This window comes from Triplophysa dalaica, chromosome 23, assembly GCF_015846415.1.
Source record: "Triplophysa dalaica isolate WHDGS20190420 chromosome 23, ASM1584641v1, whole genome shotgun sequence".
Taxonomy (NCBI): Eukaryota; Metazoa; Chordata; class Actinopteri; order Cypriniformes; family Nemacheilidae; genus Triplophysa; species Triplophysa dalaica.
Window position 1 is genome coordinate 4,151,558 of NC_079564.1, and position 16,313 is coordinate 4,167,870.

Sequence of the window (16,313 nt, forward strand, 5' to 3'; positions counted from 1 at the left end):
CTACTGCTAGGCCTGTTAACCACCCAAAGCAAATGTTAGTGCTTTTGTCAATTTTCCATTGCATCCCCTTAAATGTGAGGGGGAAAATGTAGTAAGTAGCACACAGAGAGGTCCACTATAACCAGGAATGAAGAAGGAAAGGGCAAGATTTGGCTTGGTCCTGTGCCAGGTGCACTCACACATTTAAACTCCACAGGCACTACAGAGGGAAAAGAGAAAGTAGAGGAAGGTCAAGGGCCCCTTAACATAGCACATAAACGTCTTCTTGAATCGTTACTTATATGTAACGTAACACACATCTATTATTTACAGTAAATATGTTCCATACTTGAAGAGACGGGGCATAGAAGGTCAGCATCTGCAGTCACTGCAATTGTTTTTATATTCATTATTATATAATTACAACAAACAAAACGTTAAAGCCCTCAAAAGTGCACTTTTATTAACAGCTACTTTGGGCAATTTGTAAAGCAAAAGTTTATTTTCTTGTATAAAGGGCTGAGAGGTGTTCATTTTATAACTTACAGCGCCATCTTCCGGCAATTTTAAATGTTGTGTTTCAGGGCGTTTGATTGGTCCGCTCGTGATTGACGCGAGCTTGGCACCAACTGGGAGAGGAAACGTTCTCAACAGACCAATCAGAAATCGGCACTAGGCACGCCCACAAGCATTGTAACGAGGAAGTGGGTGATTCTCAATCGGGTATGTGCGTCTCCGATTATTAAATCACACATTTGTTGTTTTTATCTAGTTTATGCACGTTTACTTGCATAATCATCATTGGTTCCTGGATTATTTAAATTATGAGTGACTATTACGTTCACGTGTTTTAATAAACTGTTGATGTTAAATTACCATCTAACGTTAGCAGATTAGCATCAAGCAAAAGCATTGGCTTCTAAAGTTATATGATATTACTCTGATAATTCCTACATACGTTGAAGTTCATTGCGTCATTTAAAACCTAAACACCTTCATAGTCTTTGCTTTACATTATTGTTTTGCTGACCATATAACGTTAGATAGTTGTTGCAGGACCGAACTGTTGTGTTGCCAGAATGTCCTTCCCCCCTGCGCAAACTCCACGCCTATAGTTAGTTCCACACTAAAAAAATAAGGACTTTACAGTAATTAAAAACACATTAACGATGCTTGACCTGTGTGTTGTATTTATGTTTACGTAGTTGTTAATTTATAACTTTAGTTTTTAAATCCTTATACTATAAAAACATGACTGGACGAAAATGATTCCTTCAAGAAAATGAAATTACTATATTACAATAAGCTAAATTGCCATAAACTGAAGCAAAACAAGGAATCCAAATGTTCCTAACACAAGCAACATTTTCTTCTTGTATATTTTCTTTAGGGGTGAAATGTGGTCCAGACTTTTTTTAAAATATTGCATTCAAACAATCTACAAGAGAGCCAGGGACCTTAAATCAGGATTTAATATCTTTTCAGTTCCTGTGTGCTCTGTTCTCCTTAGACCCCATTTACATTCGTCCTCAAACAGTATGAATACGACGATCTACTAACGGACCTTTTCATTTTTGCATTCCAGAACCATGACTGAGATGGAGGCAGACGTTCAGCCAAAGAAGAGCAAAACCCTTATCGTACGACGTCTGCCCAGAGAACTCAACAGAGACGAGAAGCATGATCTCCTTAAGTATTTCGGTGCATCCTCCGTCAGAGTGCTGTCAGACAAGGGACCCCTAGTAAGTCGTGAGATCTGCTTGTAAGAAACTTGTAAATGGCTATGGGTAAATGGTGCAGGGTTCTTTAAATAAGTGCATCTGTTTTTTATCTTGTTTGCAGAAACATATGGCATTTGCAAGTTTTAGCAGCGAAGCTTCAGCGTCTAAGGTAAAACCAAAATGTCCGTTTCTGCAAAGTGAACTTAGTAAAAGAGCTGAGTTTGTGAAATGCTAATAAACTGAATCGTTCCTCCTATATGTAGGCACTCAACAGACTCCATCAACTGAGAATTCTTGGTCACACGCTTGTTGTTGAGTTTGGAAAGGATCAAGACAATGTCAGCGTATTAAAAGACCCGCCTGTTTCTGACAGGTAGATTGCAAAAATCAATGATAATAGACTTTTAGCTATTCTAGTGGACGCTGCACTTCTCACTTCCAATTCAAGCTGTCTAGACTTGACTCTGATTCGCTAAGCACTGTAGATGCGGTCTATTTGGCTCTATTTTCTAGAACTGTCATGTATGTATGTTTATTATCCCAGGGATGATTGGTTTTTAACTTAAAAAATGCACATTTTTCCTTTTTTATATGAAGGTCACATTTAATTTTTTTACCATGCATGCACGTATTTCATGTAATTTATGCGTCGATTTTTTTGTTTAATCATTCCATTTTTTTTAAATGCACGATTTTGATTTCCATTGCTTGTTAGAAAACTAATGTGAATTCATCTAAAAGTGCACAGGACAGGTGTCCATTTTTGAAACCATCCTTATTTATAATAAGTCACAACAGTTTAACTTCATGTTTCAGTGGTGCTAAGACCCAAGCAGAGAAAGAGAAGAAGGATAAACCACAACGCAGTGCGCCTCTGGTGGACAACAGCATCGCTCCCAATCTGGGGTAAGTGTGCCAATGCATCTTTGATTGCCCACATTGTCACTGTGTTTATGATGTCACTGGAGATATGAGACAGGCTAACGCTATTCATTGACGTCCTGCACCTGGTGTCAGTAGTTCAAGCCCTGGTGACCCTGTAGGTATACGCCCACAGCCAATGAAAAGCAGAGAGAAAGTTACTGTGACTGTAGCTGTCACCATCCTTCTCATGTCCAATTAAAGGACCATGTCTCCATGTGTCTGTTCTGCTGTGACAGCCCGTCTGTTTTTGCCATGTGTTGGCACCAGGTGGCCTTTGATAAAGAGACCGTGGGCTAAGAAATAAATTTGCACAAAGAGAGCCTCACCTTCACTTAACAAGCAGAGCCTGACAGATTTTTATTTATTAATTTCAGAATCTCATGCTCATACCGGGCCGTGTTGTTTAAAGTTTGATAAGATGCAGACAGAAATTGCAATAAAGATATGTGATGTTTATAAGTTAGACATGCGATGTTAACAGATCTTGATAGATCTTTAAGAATTCAATTTTTAATAGCCAAATAATTTTTTGGTTAAAATTTTGCTGTTCATCAGTATGCTTTTGATTCAGCGAAATATATTGCGGTTTATTTTATATATTGTTTTTAGTGTGGCTTCACACTTCTATGTATGTGATAAGCATCAACCTGCTTTTTCATAAATTTTGACATATCCTTATGGTTATGTAATTGAAAAGATGCTCAATGTAGCTCTGAGCTGAGAGAGATACTTCTCCCTTCCTAAGCACAGGTGCTTATGGGTACTTTACAAAGCACCAAACCTTTGTACTTTGCTAACATATTTATCCGTCACCCTTATTTTGATGCATTTTGTCACGGGCAGCATTTCTAGAAATGTTTCTTTTACCGACTCAAATCTGAGGCTAACAACGTGCAATTTTTACATGCGCTTGTTTTTCTTCCTCCCACAGGTTGAAATTTCAAAGAAACCCGACGTTGAAATATTTATACCCTCCTCCTTCAAGGGGAATTTTGACAAACATTACACACACTCTTCTGAGTGTGCCCAAGTTCTACGTTCAAGTAAGAGGCTACAGATATCTCTCTCTTTTATTTATATCATTTTTTATTTATCTCTTCATGTTGTGAATGTGTTAAAAAGCACATCATTATGAGTATCGGTATCTCGTGCCCTATTAAGCAAACATGACACCACTTTCAGGGTTCGTTTTCAGTTCATTCCAGAATTCACGCAAATGCATGCACCTGATTTGCTCTTAGAATGGCACTAATGTGATTTTTGAATCAAATCCAGCGCCTAAAACATCAAGCCACAATATTTAGAGGGAATTATACTGATAGTATTAATATCACGCTCATGTGGGAGGGATGAGTGATGTATTTAACATCAGCCCTCAAGCTACACGAAGGACAGGCTGTTATTCACCGTGCCGCCTTTTGGTGGCACTAGATTTCTGACAAAGAGGCTGGCGGTTTGAACAATATTAAATCCCCTGCTCATAGCTCATCTAAAGAGCCATCGGTGAACCTAAATATATTCCCACGCAGCGCTCTGGGTTACATATGGAGTCAGGCTCACAATTATTGTTTGTGTCGGAAGAAATTCACAATACCAGCTGTGTACAAACCAACGTACACAGGTGGTCTTGGATCTTTTCTTCACATAATGAACGAGTGTTTTCTCCACAGGTACTTCATTTGATGAATAAGATGAACCTCCCCTGTCCGTTTGGTCCAATGACGACCCCTCCTCCTATGGTGAGCTACTGTTGAACGCTCTTGCGTCTTTTTGAGTGTTTTAGAAAGAGAAGACAATTCAAACAACCAAGGGGGCAGATTCAGTGTGACTCGAAAAAACGCTACGGTTTTGCAAACAAACACACAACATGAATCACATCTGAATTAAAGGTCGACCTCACAACCGATGCTTTGCTTTTTACAGACTCATCGATAAAAGCGCTCCGCTGATATTGATGAACTGGAGGCTTGTTCGGGGGAGCGTTGGGTCCACAGAGAAAGAATAACCTATTCGTTTGTGCCATTTCAGTTTGAGATGCCCCCAGGCCCATTGCCGCCCATGCCCCCGCCCTACCCTCCAGAGAACCCCCCACTTCCAGGTCATGAGGAGGGGGCGTCAGGAAGCGAAGAAGAATCAGAGTATGAGAGTGGAGATGATGAAGACAAAGAAAGGTAGCTAATATTACATATTAATTCCACCAGCATTGGCACATTTATTCATTGATCGATTGTTTGTCACCCGTGTAGCTGCAGTATTCCATTCATTTCTTCCGCTCTTTTATTTTACCCTTATTTTCAAAAGCCACACACGTTTAATAGCTTATTTTTCCTGCACTCCTCAAAGGATTATCAGACTGATGGGACTTGTTAACCAGCCATGCAAAAGACCGCTGAGAACAAAGACTTCTTCTAAGAGAAAGAAACCAAGACTAAAGGATCTCCTGTTTGTTCCCAAACCCGATTCCCATGGGTGAGCTTCTCAGTTGTTTATTCAATAACACTAAATTACACCGAAAGAGTACCTTCATGTACCTTACAAAGCAAAATGGAATGCAAAAATATATACCTGATAGGTCATATGAGATTGTCTTCTATCTATCAGCACCCCAGTCCTGCAGCCAGAAGACGTTTTCGAGCAACCTCATGCGCTAGGACAGAAAAAGATTGAGTTTCATATATCAGCGGAGGTGTCCTCCATCCTCGAGGGGCCCGAACAGGATCAGAAGCAGCCTTCCACAGATGCGACTGAAGGTAAAGCTGCCACTCCTTCCTTCCTGTCATCCATTTATCTATCCACCCACATAACCGAACGTGCCCCAAGTTCAGTCATCCATTTTGAGCAGACCTGCTCAATTAACACAGCAATTAGCCCTGAGAAGTGTGACTCAGCTGGAGAGAAGATTTAATGTATCGACTTGTCATCAGGCCAGGCTGTCTCGCCGTAAGGGGCCGAGACCCTCCTCTGTGTCGGGATAACCCTAAAAGTTTTTTAAGGATCGGAAAAGTAGCAGAACTTACAGGTGCTATTATCAAACAAAAATACAAATCTTTCCGCTGCGAGTCACCATTGGCGGCACTCTATGCGTATGATACAATACAAGTGAGCTCAAAATGAAAACACCCCTCTCTTGTTTACCTTATCTTTTCTGTTTGTTTTGCATTAATGTCTGTAGACAAAAAATACGGAAAATGCTTTCTGTGTCAAAAACAACCGGCAGGCGCTCAAGGCAGGTTGTTAGTTTCATTACGCTTGCTTTCAAACGATAAACAATACGTTTACGAATCACATGAAATGCACTTCTGTGAGTGGAATCTATCTGGAATGACTTGCTGCTCTAGTACAAATTCAGAAAACTAGATCTGTCAGACAAGTTTCTCGAGGATTTGTGTTGCCTCGCTGCTTCTCGTAATTCCTCAAACGCGTTCGCTTACGGCTTACTGCCAAGCGCCAGGTGACATCTCCAACTGTGCAGTGAAAGAAACTGAAAGGATGCCCCGTGGACCATGACCCCACGCAGACACGCCAGGGTTAACCTTAGAAAATAATACACTCAACTGTTTTTTTCGGCTTTATACTTAACCTGCGTATTGTTATTGATGACAGGATTGGAACGTAATCGATTTCCCTTTTAGCCCTCCTGCTTAGCGCAGATATTTTGATTCGTGCATGCAGATGACGACTTGACTTGTCATTCTCAAAATTTGCAACGGGCTGCTCTGTGCAGACAACATGACAGCGAGTCTGAGGCAGATTGAAATGGAGAACAGTGGCTGTTAGAATCACATTATAATTATGTTCATGCGGTTTATTTCCAGACACGGCTACGACAGAGGCTCCAGCTCAGGAAGCCGCAGAAGGGTTCGGGAAGATCTACCCAAGCGTTCAGGCCCCCAGACAAGAGGAAGAGATAGAGGAAGATGAGGACATACCCTCTGAGTTCATATCTAGGAGAGAGCTAGAGAGAGGCAGACTCTCCAGAGATGGTGAAAGACTCTCCAATCGTGCATGCGAACAGAAGCTTTTCTTTCTTTCTTTTGAGTGTTCGATCTTTAGAGGAAATTCATATTTAATGATTTATAAATATGCATTTAACTGAGTGGTGCTCTATTGTATGGTTAGCTATTATGTTTGACTATTTCTAAATATTTAACAGTGGAATTTCGGATTCGATTTACGTATTTTCTTTTTATGTTTTCTCTTTGTACAGAGATAAAGAAAATGTCCGTGTTTAAGAATTACGAACCCGGTGAATCAACCTGCAGACTTTATGTGAAGAATATCGCAAAGCAAGTCGAAGAAAAAGTACGTATCTGCTTTACATAGACAAACAAAACATTATTAAATAGACTCATGGTTGACCGTTATGGGATTACAATGGCCAATAATACTAATATCAAAAAAGATGGTTGTCAGATTTTTGTTCCAGCATACTTTAGTCAAGAGGGACATGTTCGACACATTCAATATCAAAAAAGCCAAAAATGAAGTTTAATTGATCAAGCTTTTTATTTAACCATTGTTTCACTTTGTGGCCGACAGTAGTTAAACGCTTCTTGACACACATCATTTCAGCTACAAAACGTAATCTTTTCCACAGGATCTGAAGTTCATCTACGGCCGGTATATCGACATCTCCTCAGAGGAGCAGAGAAACATGTAAGCACCCCGGGCCCATTTCTTGGACCGTAAATCCGCCAATCAAAATCAAAGCAAACATCACCCCAATGTTTCTTGGGAGCGGTGAATGAAAGAGTTCTTCATAAACACGTGCTGATGTTTAAGTGTGTTTGGTCCCGCCAGGTTTGATATCATGTTGATGAGAGAAGGCCGGATGAAAGGGCAAGCTTTCGTCGGACTCCCGAGCGAGAGGAGTGCGGAGAAGGCCCTGAAGGAAACCAATGGATATGTTCTTCATGACAAACCTCTCGTAGTGGTATCCTTTGTTTTTGGGCTGTTTTGGCATGGTGTCGCCGGTGGTATAGAGGATTCAGAAATCCACAAATCAATGCTCGATTTAGCATTTTTTATTATGTCTTATAATACATCTTTAGTTTTAATACATCCTTTTTGTGTTTCTTGTTGTTACACATTAACTGACTTTGTCATAATCCTTAACACAAACTTCAGCAATTTGCCCGATCTGCAAAACCTAAACAGGAATCTGCTGATTCGAAGAAAGGAGGAAAAAAACAATGAATTCTGATGGGTGAACGTATACATTTGAGGTCAGTATTTTTAAACCGTATCTGAACCATTAAGCATCATGGGTGGTAAAGATTTGATCACACTGAAATCTTGGATTTTTTAAACTTAACCTAAGATTTCTATTCGTTTAAGATGTTGCATCATAATACATCACTCATGAGTCTACAGGAACTCCAACTTTACAATATCCTTTAAAATATCCTTTAAAAAATGATTTTAGATTTGTGTTTGTGTATAAAGGGTTTACAAATTTCCTTGCATACTGCAGATAATAGAAAAGTGTTTTCTTTAATATAAATAAAAATTAATGCCAAGCAATGTTTTCTCATGACTGTCCCTATATTATTTTATGCATAGAACTTATTAATTTTCTTTTTTCCCCTCACAGATTTTATTGCACTGCTGCTGGTGAATCCTGATGGGCTGAACCGTTTTTTTCTAATATTTTTGCAATAAAATATAAACCAAATGATGGTTATTTCTTTGGTCTGTAACCTTCACTGAAACCGCTGGTCAATTTTGAGAGTCTCATAACAATATTGTTCATATATATACTTTTATTTTTTAATATTGTTTTATTAATGTGGGTTGTTGTGCGCGCAGGAAACGAAAGGTCAGATCCTGATGTTTAATGGTACCAGTATTGTTGTGCGAGCCTGGCGCGTGCCTTTGATGGCAAGCAGAATAAATTTAGAAATAACTATCAGTCAGCTGAGACGTCTTCCAGTGGCACGGCTAACAGATGGTGCTGTCTTTACAGCAGAGAACGCAGAGAATACAGGCCAGTGACTGAGAACGGTGCAACTTAAGTCTGTAGTTTTCTGGTACTGATATTATTCAGTTGACTTCATGATTTTAAAAGTTAGGTTTCATTGTTAAATTGAATATTTTATCAAATTTGAATTATGATTAATTATACTAGAGTTGGCAAAGAAATTTGTGCTTTAAAATATTCTGTGATAGATAGTGTAAGACACCTAGCAATACTATAACATGGAATAAATCAAAGTATGGTATGACAATCTGAATCCCCTTAGTTTTGTAACGGCAAGAACAATTAAACAACATTAGTTTAAATGGGTGACACTGACATGAGACCCCACTAATATTCAAATACTCTCCAGTGCTTTGCAATGAAGCAAAGAATATTCGTTTCCATCTGTGTCCAATGGCATTCCCAACAAGGGCACTTTTATCACTTTTGAAATTATACCTGATAAATGTCTTGGTAATTCTCAATATTTCCACTGCGGCTGGTGCATTTGTCATCATTGAAGTCAGCAGCGGAGCACCTCACAGATGGGAACTCCTCACGCTGGCATTGAAGTAAGAGCCGCGGGTCGAGCGCCTCCTCTCCCCTCCGCCCGGCACACGCGTGTGATTGATGACAACGTCAACCCAGATCTTCACCTGCAGGAGCCGCATTGGTTCATTACCACCAGCCCACAGCACAACGCTGCCTACCGGGACGCCTCGAAGGACATTGCAGCGCTTTTCTACCTGCAGCAGAACCTCAGTGGTATGTGGTTATCAAAGCTCCTGAACACATTTTTTTGTGCAGAGACATTAAAATGAGTGATTTTCTATATTTCTTGGTTTTCACACGTTGTGGTCTCTTACACATCACTGTCTGTTGTGAGTTGGCAACTGTTCAAAGATGGAACTTTCGTTTATCTCAGGACCAGAGGTGAGCGCTGGAGATTGATGCTTTTTGACAAAGCTCTGGTGTTTGTGAATAACCATGACAACAATAGAGGTCAGGGGTCATTGGGGGCAACCGTCCACACGGTTTGGGAAGTCACGCAGGAGCTGTCCTCGCTGTGACCAAAGCACACTGGCTGCCCGAACATCACGAATGATGACTCTTGTCTGCTCTCATGGTCTTCAAAACGAACAAAATGGATGTGGCTCATCCCTACGGAAAAGGTCACGTCAGACTTCTGCCGGGATCAGTGTGTTGTTGAAGGAAAGGTGGATTGTGATGATGTAATGCGCTGGTGATGCAGCAGGGGTAAAATGTGACAGCTGTGCTTCTATAAATAGACAAAAGGTCTGGCCTGAACTTCTAATGGTCATCTATGATCATCTGTCTGTCTGTCTATCGATATATCTATCCGTCTGTCCATCCATCTATGTCTATCCATCCATCCATCTATATATTCACGTACCTGTCAATCAAACAGGAATAATACCTCACATTGTTGATGACAGGTGTGTTGTTTTTTATTTCTGTCTATGATGTCACACCTGACAACATTGTTCTTGCTGTAGGCAACAAGGCAGAAGACGAGTAGTCAGACGTCCCGTGAAGGACACAACTTGGTTAACTTTGTTTCTCGGAGAGTAAACGTGTCGTTGCCAGGTTGTGCTTATTCATTATGGGATGAGTGATGGCTTGACTTTAAATATTTCATGCATGCTACTCTTGAAAGTTTGATGAAGTTGTCCAAATGAGCAACATTTGCAGAGGAAGTGAAGTAATTCATTTGAATAATTGATGTTTAATGCCTTTGATAAGAGTCATCAGGAAGGTCATCGTTTCAGTCCAAGCTGAGAGAGACTATATAGTATTTTGCTTCGATTCTGTGGATGCGACTATGATAAAAATGCGAACTGTGTGTTTTATTTGCATAGCCAGGGAATGGGCTTACAATTTAGGTATACTGTATGTTCTCATTATGCCAAATTTTATGGAACCACAATTGAATGCTTTTATGTAATATGTATTAAAACCCCATGTGCATATTGTATATATATTTTGAACTTATTATATATTTTGAGAAATGTCTCAGTGGCCTTTTGTCCAAACAATGGAGGTCAATGGGGGTCAGTTTTTGGTTGTCCAAAATATCTTCATTTGTGTTCTGCAGAAGAAGAAAAAAACATTCACGTTTGGAATGACACGTGGGTAAGCAAATGATGGCATAACTTTTATTTATCTTTCTTAAACTGTCTCTTTAAGAACACAGGGTTAGCCAACAACAATTACATCATAAGAGACAGTGAGCTTTTCATGATGTCTCTCTTCCAAACTATATCCTCTGTTATCAGCGTCTAAACACTTTTATTGGATATAAAAGCGAAACAGAAGGCCACACCAGTCATCGCAACATGACCTGTAATCTTATGTACCTTAAGCAAGAGTTTAAAAAAACATAAAGACATCTTCACTGTATCCGCCTCCAAATGCTGCGTGTTCAAGAGTAGTTTAGCGCTGACAAACTGAAGGTTTTCATCTCGTTAGTTTTGTGTGCTGTCTGAAGCCAGAGTTGAATCTTCGACTTATTTCATCTGCAATAACCTTGCTTATTCCCGATGGAGGTATTTGTGTTCCTGTAAAGAATTTATTGCTGCTGAAGAGCTGCTAGGGCGATCTAAGAGAAATGTATAAATCCCAGGTTCGGATTTTTCAGGGCCGTCGGGGTGGACGGTGATCAGAATGTGTAAGAACGGCTACCTCTGAGACTTTTTGTGACTAATGCGGCTCAGCAACCTCATTGAATGCCAAACAGGAGCGTCATGACTGTGGTGGGATACTCACCCGGCTGTAAGTAACCCCTTTGATGCTAAAACTGTAAGCCTGCTGCAAAGTGTTTTTTTATTGGATCATATTTTATGAACAAAAGGATATCCTTGCACATATTAATGTAGATTACAGTGGATAGTGTTAATTGAACAAGTGGTTGTGTTGATACAATGGTCTGACCTACTAGCTAGAATGAGCTTTAGCTAGATTTTCCAGCGGAGAATAAGAAATATGTTTTGTTGGTTTAATTGAGTTGGGGATTGGTAATATAAACACAAAAGCTAGAAAATTCAGCAGGCCGACAGTATGGCAGAAGTAGCAATATATAACAGTCTCATAAAATTGAGCTGAAATTATATTTCTCATCCACAGATATGTCTGTAGCGTTCATTATTAATAACATGAATTATTGAACAGAACACGTCTTCTAATGTCTCATCATTCTCCTTGAGCAGGTGGGAGGTTTTCTCAAAAGGATGCTGGTGCGATTGCATCCAGCATACCAATGAAAGTGAATGACTTTGCGGGTGAGAGAGCGCTGGTGTGCGTGAGGCCCTTACGTGTGTGAAAAAAATTCGCACTTCACATCTGCGGAAGTCGCTTCTGGAGGAGCAGGAGGGAGTTCGTTGACACTTAAGTAATAACGCTGAAATTTTAATTGATATGACATGTTGTAAAATTCATCTCGATCATTTCCCAGTACCGGCATGAAAAGACGCCTGACATTTGACCTCAAAGTGTCACACCAGAAAGAGCGAGTGAATCCTCGGGCAAACGTTCCCTGAGGCGTCTGCAACTCATCCACAAAGTGCTCTTGTTTATTGTATCGGGTCTTTTGTACCTATTAAATAACTGTTAAGACTGCAAAACCGCATCCCGACGATTTCTGGCAGAGCTGAAAGTTCAGTCGAGAAGAATTTTGGCTGCAGCTCACCGAGGCATCCTGGGATTTCCCTCCAGTGAACACTGGCTTTGAAATCAATATAGCAAGTAAACTCAGAGACATTGTGTAGTCGACTATAAGCCAAACTGTGATTGCTTAAATTGATATAATCCTTCCTGTGTCCTCTGTGTGGCAAAGTTAATATCAGAAGAATCGTGCGTGTAGGCCAGCGGTTTTTAGATTTAATCCTTCAATCAAGAACAATTTAAACTTCCTTGCGGTGAGAATTGACCCTGTTCATCCAGATTAAGAGTTCAACCTTTTTGTATTTTGCGTCGTAGTCTGTATCAACAGTCGCCATTGATGTATAAAGTATCTAAATGCAATACTTGAGTAAAAGTAAAAAATCTTGACAAAAATTTTAATTAAGAAACCTTTTAGAATATGACTCGAGTAAAAGTCTTAAAGTAAAAGATAATTATTATAAGTGCTTTTGATATTAAATCTTCAGAAGTATTTAAAGTAAAGTAGAAGCCAACAAGTTTATATTTTTAGCATAAAGATCTAAAATGGTGCTTACATAGAAATCTACAACTTTGAAAACGCTCTGTCTCAAGCTCAGAGTTTTATCTGGAACGTGTTGCCAAATTGCTACACTATCTAAACACAAATTCAGAAACCACAATTTATAACTTTGATAAAGGATAGTTCCCTCCCAACCCAGTATAATCCCTCTAAGAGAACAATTTGGATCAAAATCAGAACAAATCTGACTGGCCGTTATTTCTTTCTTTCCATGGTTTTCCTTCACAGTAACAACGCAGTATTTTCATCATTCATTGAAATTCTCTTTATGTTTAAAGGAAGCAGCACATGTTGAAATTAACCGTGGAGAGCACCTTTTTGCACTTGCACATTGAGCTTTAACCAATGATTAGTTCAGCATTGTCATGGTGACCTGATCGCCGACTTGTCTATTTAAATTCTGTTTCTATGCTTTTACTTTGTAGTAAAGAACATGCTTGGTGGAAATGTATCAGAGTAAAAGTAAAAGTCTGCAGAAATATAAAGTCTCAAGTAATAAGTACAGATACTACCAGAAAATACTTTAATACTGTACTTCAGTATTTTTACATTGTTACATTACAACACCGACAGTCGCTAAAGAAACCATAAAAATTTTTATGTTTGGGTGAGACTACTTTTTATCTACTAAAAGTAAATTTTATCGCAATTTACAGGATGTAGATTAACTCAAATATTGGTATTGGTCGAGTTTTTTCACACTATAAGCTGATGATCAGTGACGATGTATCCGATGCCATATATGAAAGGAGGACAGGAAACTGCAATGAATTCGCACTCTGTATGTAGAAAATTTTAAGAAACCTCACCAGTTTGATGTTCAATTTTAATATCCAAATGACCTAATAACATTCATAATATTAATTTAATCTTCAGAATCGGCATCGGATATCACTCTGAATAATCATATATCGGTGCGTGTTGGTGGAGAAATTTTGTATCGGTGGATCTCTACACTAAAAGCATCAAAACTTTGATCTTTGATCCATATTCATCTAAAAACTTTAATGGCTTTACTAGTTTTTCCAAATATTCCTTAACACATTTTAAGTTTAAAGTGTCATTAATAAAAAAAAACTTTTGTTTAAAACCATGATGAAAGCAACGCTCGCCATGACTTCGTTGTAGATTTCTTAGGGTTCGATCGGGTCACAGTTAATAATCTCTCGGGATCGTGCAGCCGTGAGCTTTTTCGGGTGCACCATAAATGACCTGTTCATAAATCCCCCTCTCTATTTTATTATTAAAGTCTCAGCTAACTGGGCCAAGTGCAGCGGATGCGTGCGCTGTAGAGGTGAGCCGTCCTCAAAGCAGTCTATTGGGTTAAGCTCTTTCTCATTTCTGGAGATCTGCAGGCACTCTCGGCGAAGGCTGCCAATCAAATGCCTGGTGCAGGGAGGGTTCATAATCTAAACCGTATTAATCCGAGTCGTTTATGAGGGGGTCAAGTGAAAAAGAGATGATCGATTCGAAGAGCTCAGCACGGACGCTGTTTTTCAATCGTCTGCGGCCCCATCCTCTAATTACAATTTGTTTTGCAATATTGAGAAATAATAGCTTTTCCTTGGTTGTCAGTTATCCCAGAATTGCATTACGGCGCTTTGTTTAAACAGGAGAACAAATCGATATCATCTGCCTGCATGTATCCAGATCATCCCTGCTCGGAACACAAAGCAGCTCAATGACATTGTCAATTGTTAATATCAAACCACACACAAGTCCTATTGATTTTGTTTGGATCTGGGTATTTATTATCTTTGGTGTTTTTTTGGAGTGCATCTTTTGACCCTGTGAAGTGGCAGATTTGATCAGTGTGAAACCAACAACAAGGAGGCGATATCAAAACAGGAGTTGCGGGGTTTGATGGGAATCTCTCTCGGAAAACAAGTGCTGTATCTGGAATCTGGTATTTATTGACAGCACATTTAATAGCTAAAGTGTTATGCTAAGGTCGACCATTTCTGCTAGCAAGTCACAAGGCAGCTAAATAATATAGGTTAAAGTTGACCAAAGAAAGAGAACGTTCTGTCATCATTTACTCACCCTCTTGTCTTTTCAAACCCGTATGACTTTCTTTCTTCTGCAGAACACAAAAGAAGATATTTTGAAGAATGTTTTAAACCAGTCCCCATTCACTTGCATTGGTTTTGTGTCCGTACAATAGAAATTAATGAGCTGTTTGGTTACCAACTTTCTTCAAAATATCTTGTTCTGTGTTCTGCGGAAAACGAAAGCCATAAAGACTTGAAATGACAGGAGGGTAAATGAGTAAATGATGACAGAATTTTCATATTTGTGTGAAATATCACTTTAAGTTTATGGTATGTTAACACAACAATGATGAACTAAAAACAGAAGTCTTTGCTTCATGTACAGACATATTTACAACATAAGACAAAATTATCCCAGTTCAAATCAGATTTCTGATTTCCAGTTTCTTGCTTACCAGGCCAGTAGTTGGCAATATCACTTGTGAAGAAAAACAATCTGCCTGCGCACATACACACTTTTAACAGAGCAATATGCCAAAGACTGCACCGTGTTCACAATTTTGTTCTTTTTTTGGTTTACAAGAAGACAATTGCAATATTGCTTTTTGAAACGTGCAGTTTAAAATCTTGCTTTTAGTTTATGTTACAATTTACAGCTTTTTGTTATCCCTAATGAAAATGAACCGAGGTTTAAAATAAAAAGAACACATAATGATAAATAAACCAAAACATGTGAAATAAGCTTTTACGGAAATGAACAAGGATCAATTTCGTAAGGGATAGCACTCAAAATTTCTTAAAACACATGAAGTACTGAGACTTGTTTATTAAAGGAATTCACTGAACCGATCAATGACTGTACCCATTCACTTCTATTGTATAGACCAATGCGAGTCAATGGGCACCGCTATCGTTCGCTTCAACATTCTTCAAATATCTTCTTCTGTGCTCTGCAGAACAACAAAAGTCATGCAGGTTTGAAATGACAAGAGGGTGAGTAAATGATGAGAGAATTTTCAGAACAGAACTGAACTATCCCTTTAAGGTCAACAGTTAATAACCAGTCCTTACCAGAATGTTTCAGCCATGTTTGTGCAAGTACTGTAACAAACGAACCGTGTGTTTTTCTAGACTCGTTTATCTCTCAACACCGCTGTGTAATCCTAGCCCTGGCTTAATCTGTGTCCAGGGAAATCAGTTCTTCACGTCTAAATTAAAGTTTCAGGGTCAGGTCTCTTTTGTCAGGTGTACGTTTGTGGGCAGCACCCGAGGATAAATGAAGCCAGCAAATGTCCTGCCGAGGGCACTACGGAGCAGGCGAGAGGACATTCGGAACACTGCGGTCCTGTAGGGTGTTGAGAGAGAGGTGTGATGCAAAAACCTCGCCGCTCTGCGGTCGGTCCCAGCTTGACGAGCAATAATGACCTGTCAGCGTCTCTGTACCCCGAAGCTAAAATAATCCATAGAGGTTATTCAGCCTAATGAATCCTAACAGCATG

The 16,313-nt window shown here is 39.4% G+C and overlaps 1 protein-coding gene across 3 annotated transcripts; it reads left to right on the plus strand.

The window, feature by feature from the left end:
- The first annotated feature begins 656 nt into the window (after positions 1-656).
- Positions 657-10,617, plus strand: rnpc3 (RNA-binding region (RNP1, RRM) containing 3). 3 transcript variants are annotated; one of them, XR_008905410.1, is made up of 17 exons: positions 657-702; positions 1,565-1,721; positions 1,822-1,869; positions 1,964-2,073; positions 2,517-2,606; positions 3,556-3,667; positions 4,295-4,363; positions 4,653-4,795; positions 4,968-5,093; positions 5,226-5,374; positions 6,440-6,607; positions 6,832-6,926; positions 7,222-7,280; positions 7,425-7,557; positions 7,752-7,849; positions 7,962-9,348; positions 9,509-10,617. XR_008905410.1 is itself a non-coding variant. In XM_056737603.1 (16 exons), exons 2-15 carry the CDS (start codon positions 1,569-1,571, stop codon positions 7,818-7,820), a joined length of 1,524 nt encoding a protein of 507 aa, XP_056593581.1. In that variant the 5' UTR covers positions 657-702; positions 1,565-1,568; the 3' UTR covers positions 7,821-7,849; positions 7,962-10,617. The 3 variants fall into 3 exon arrangements, 1 of the variants encoding a protein (XP_056593581.1); XR_008905411.1 differs by having other exon boundaries at positions 8,218-9,348; XM_056737603.1 differs by having other exon boundaries at positions 7,962-10,617.
- Positions 10,618-16,313: the final 5,696 nt, after the last annotated feature.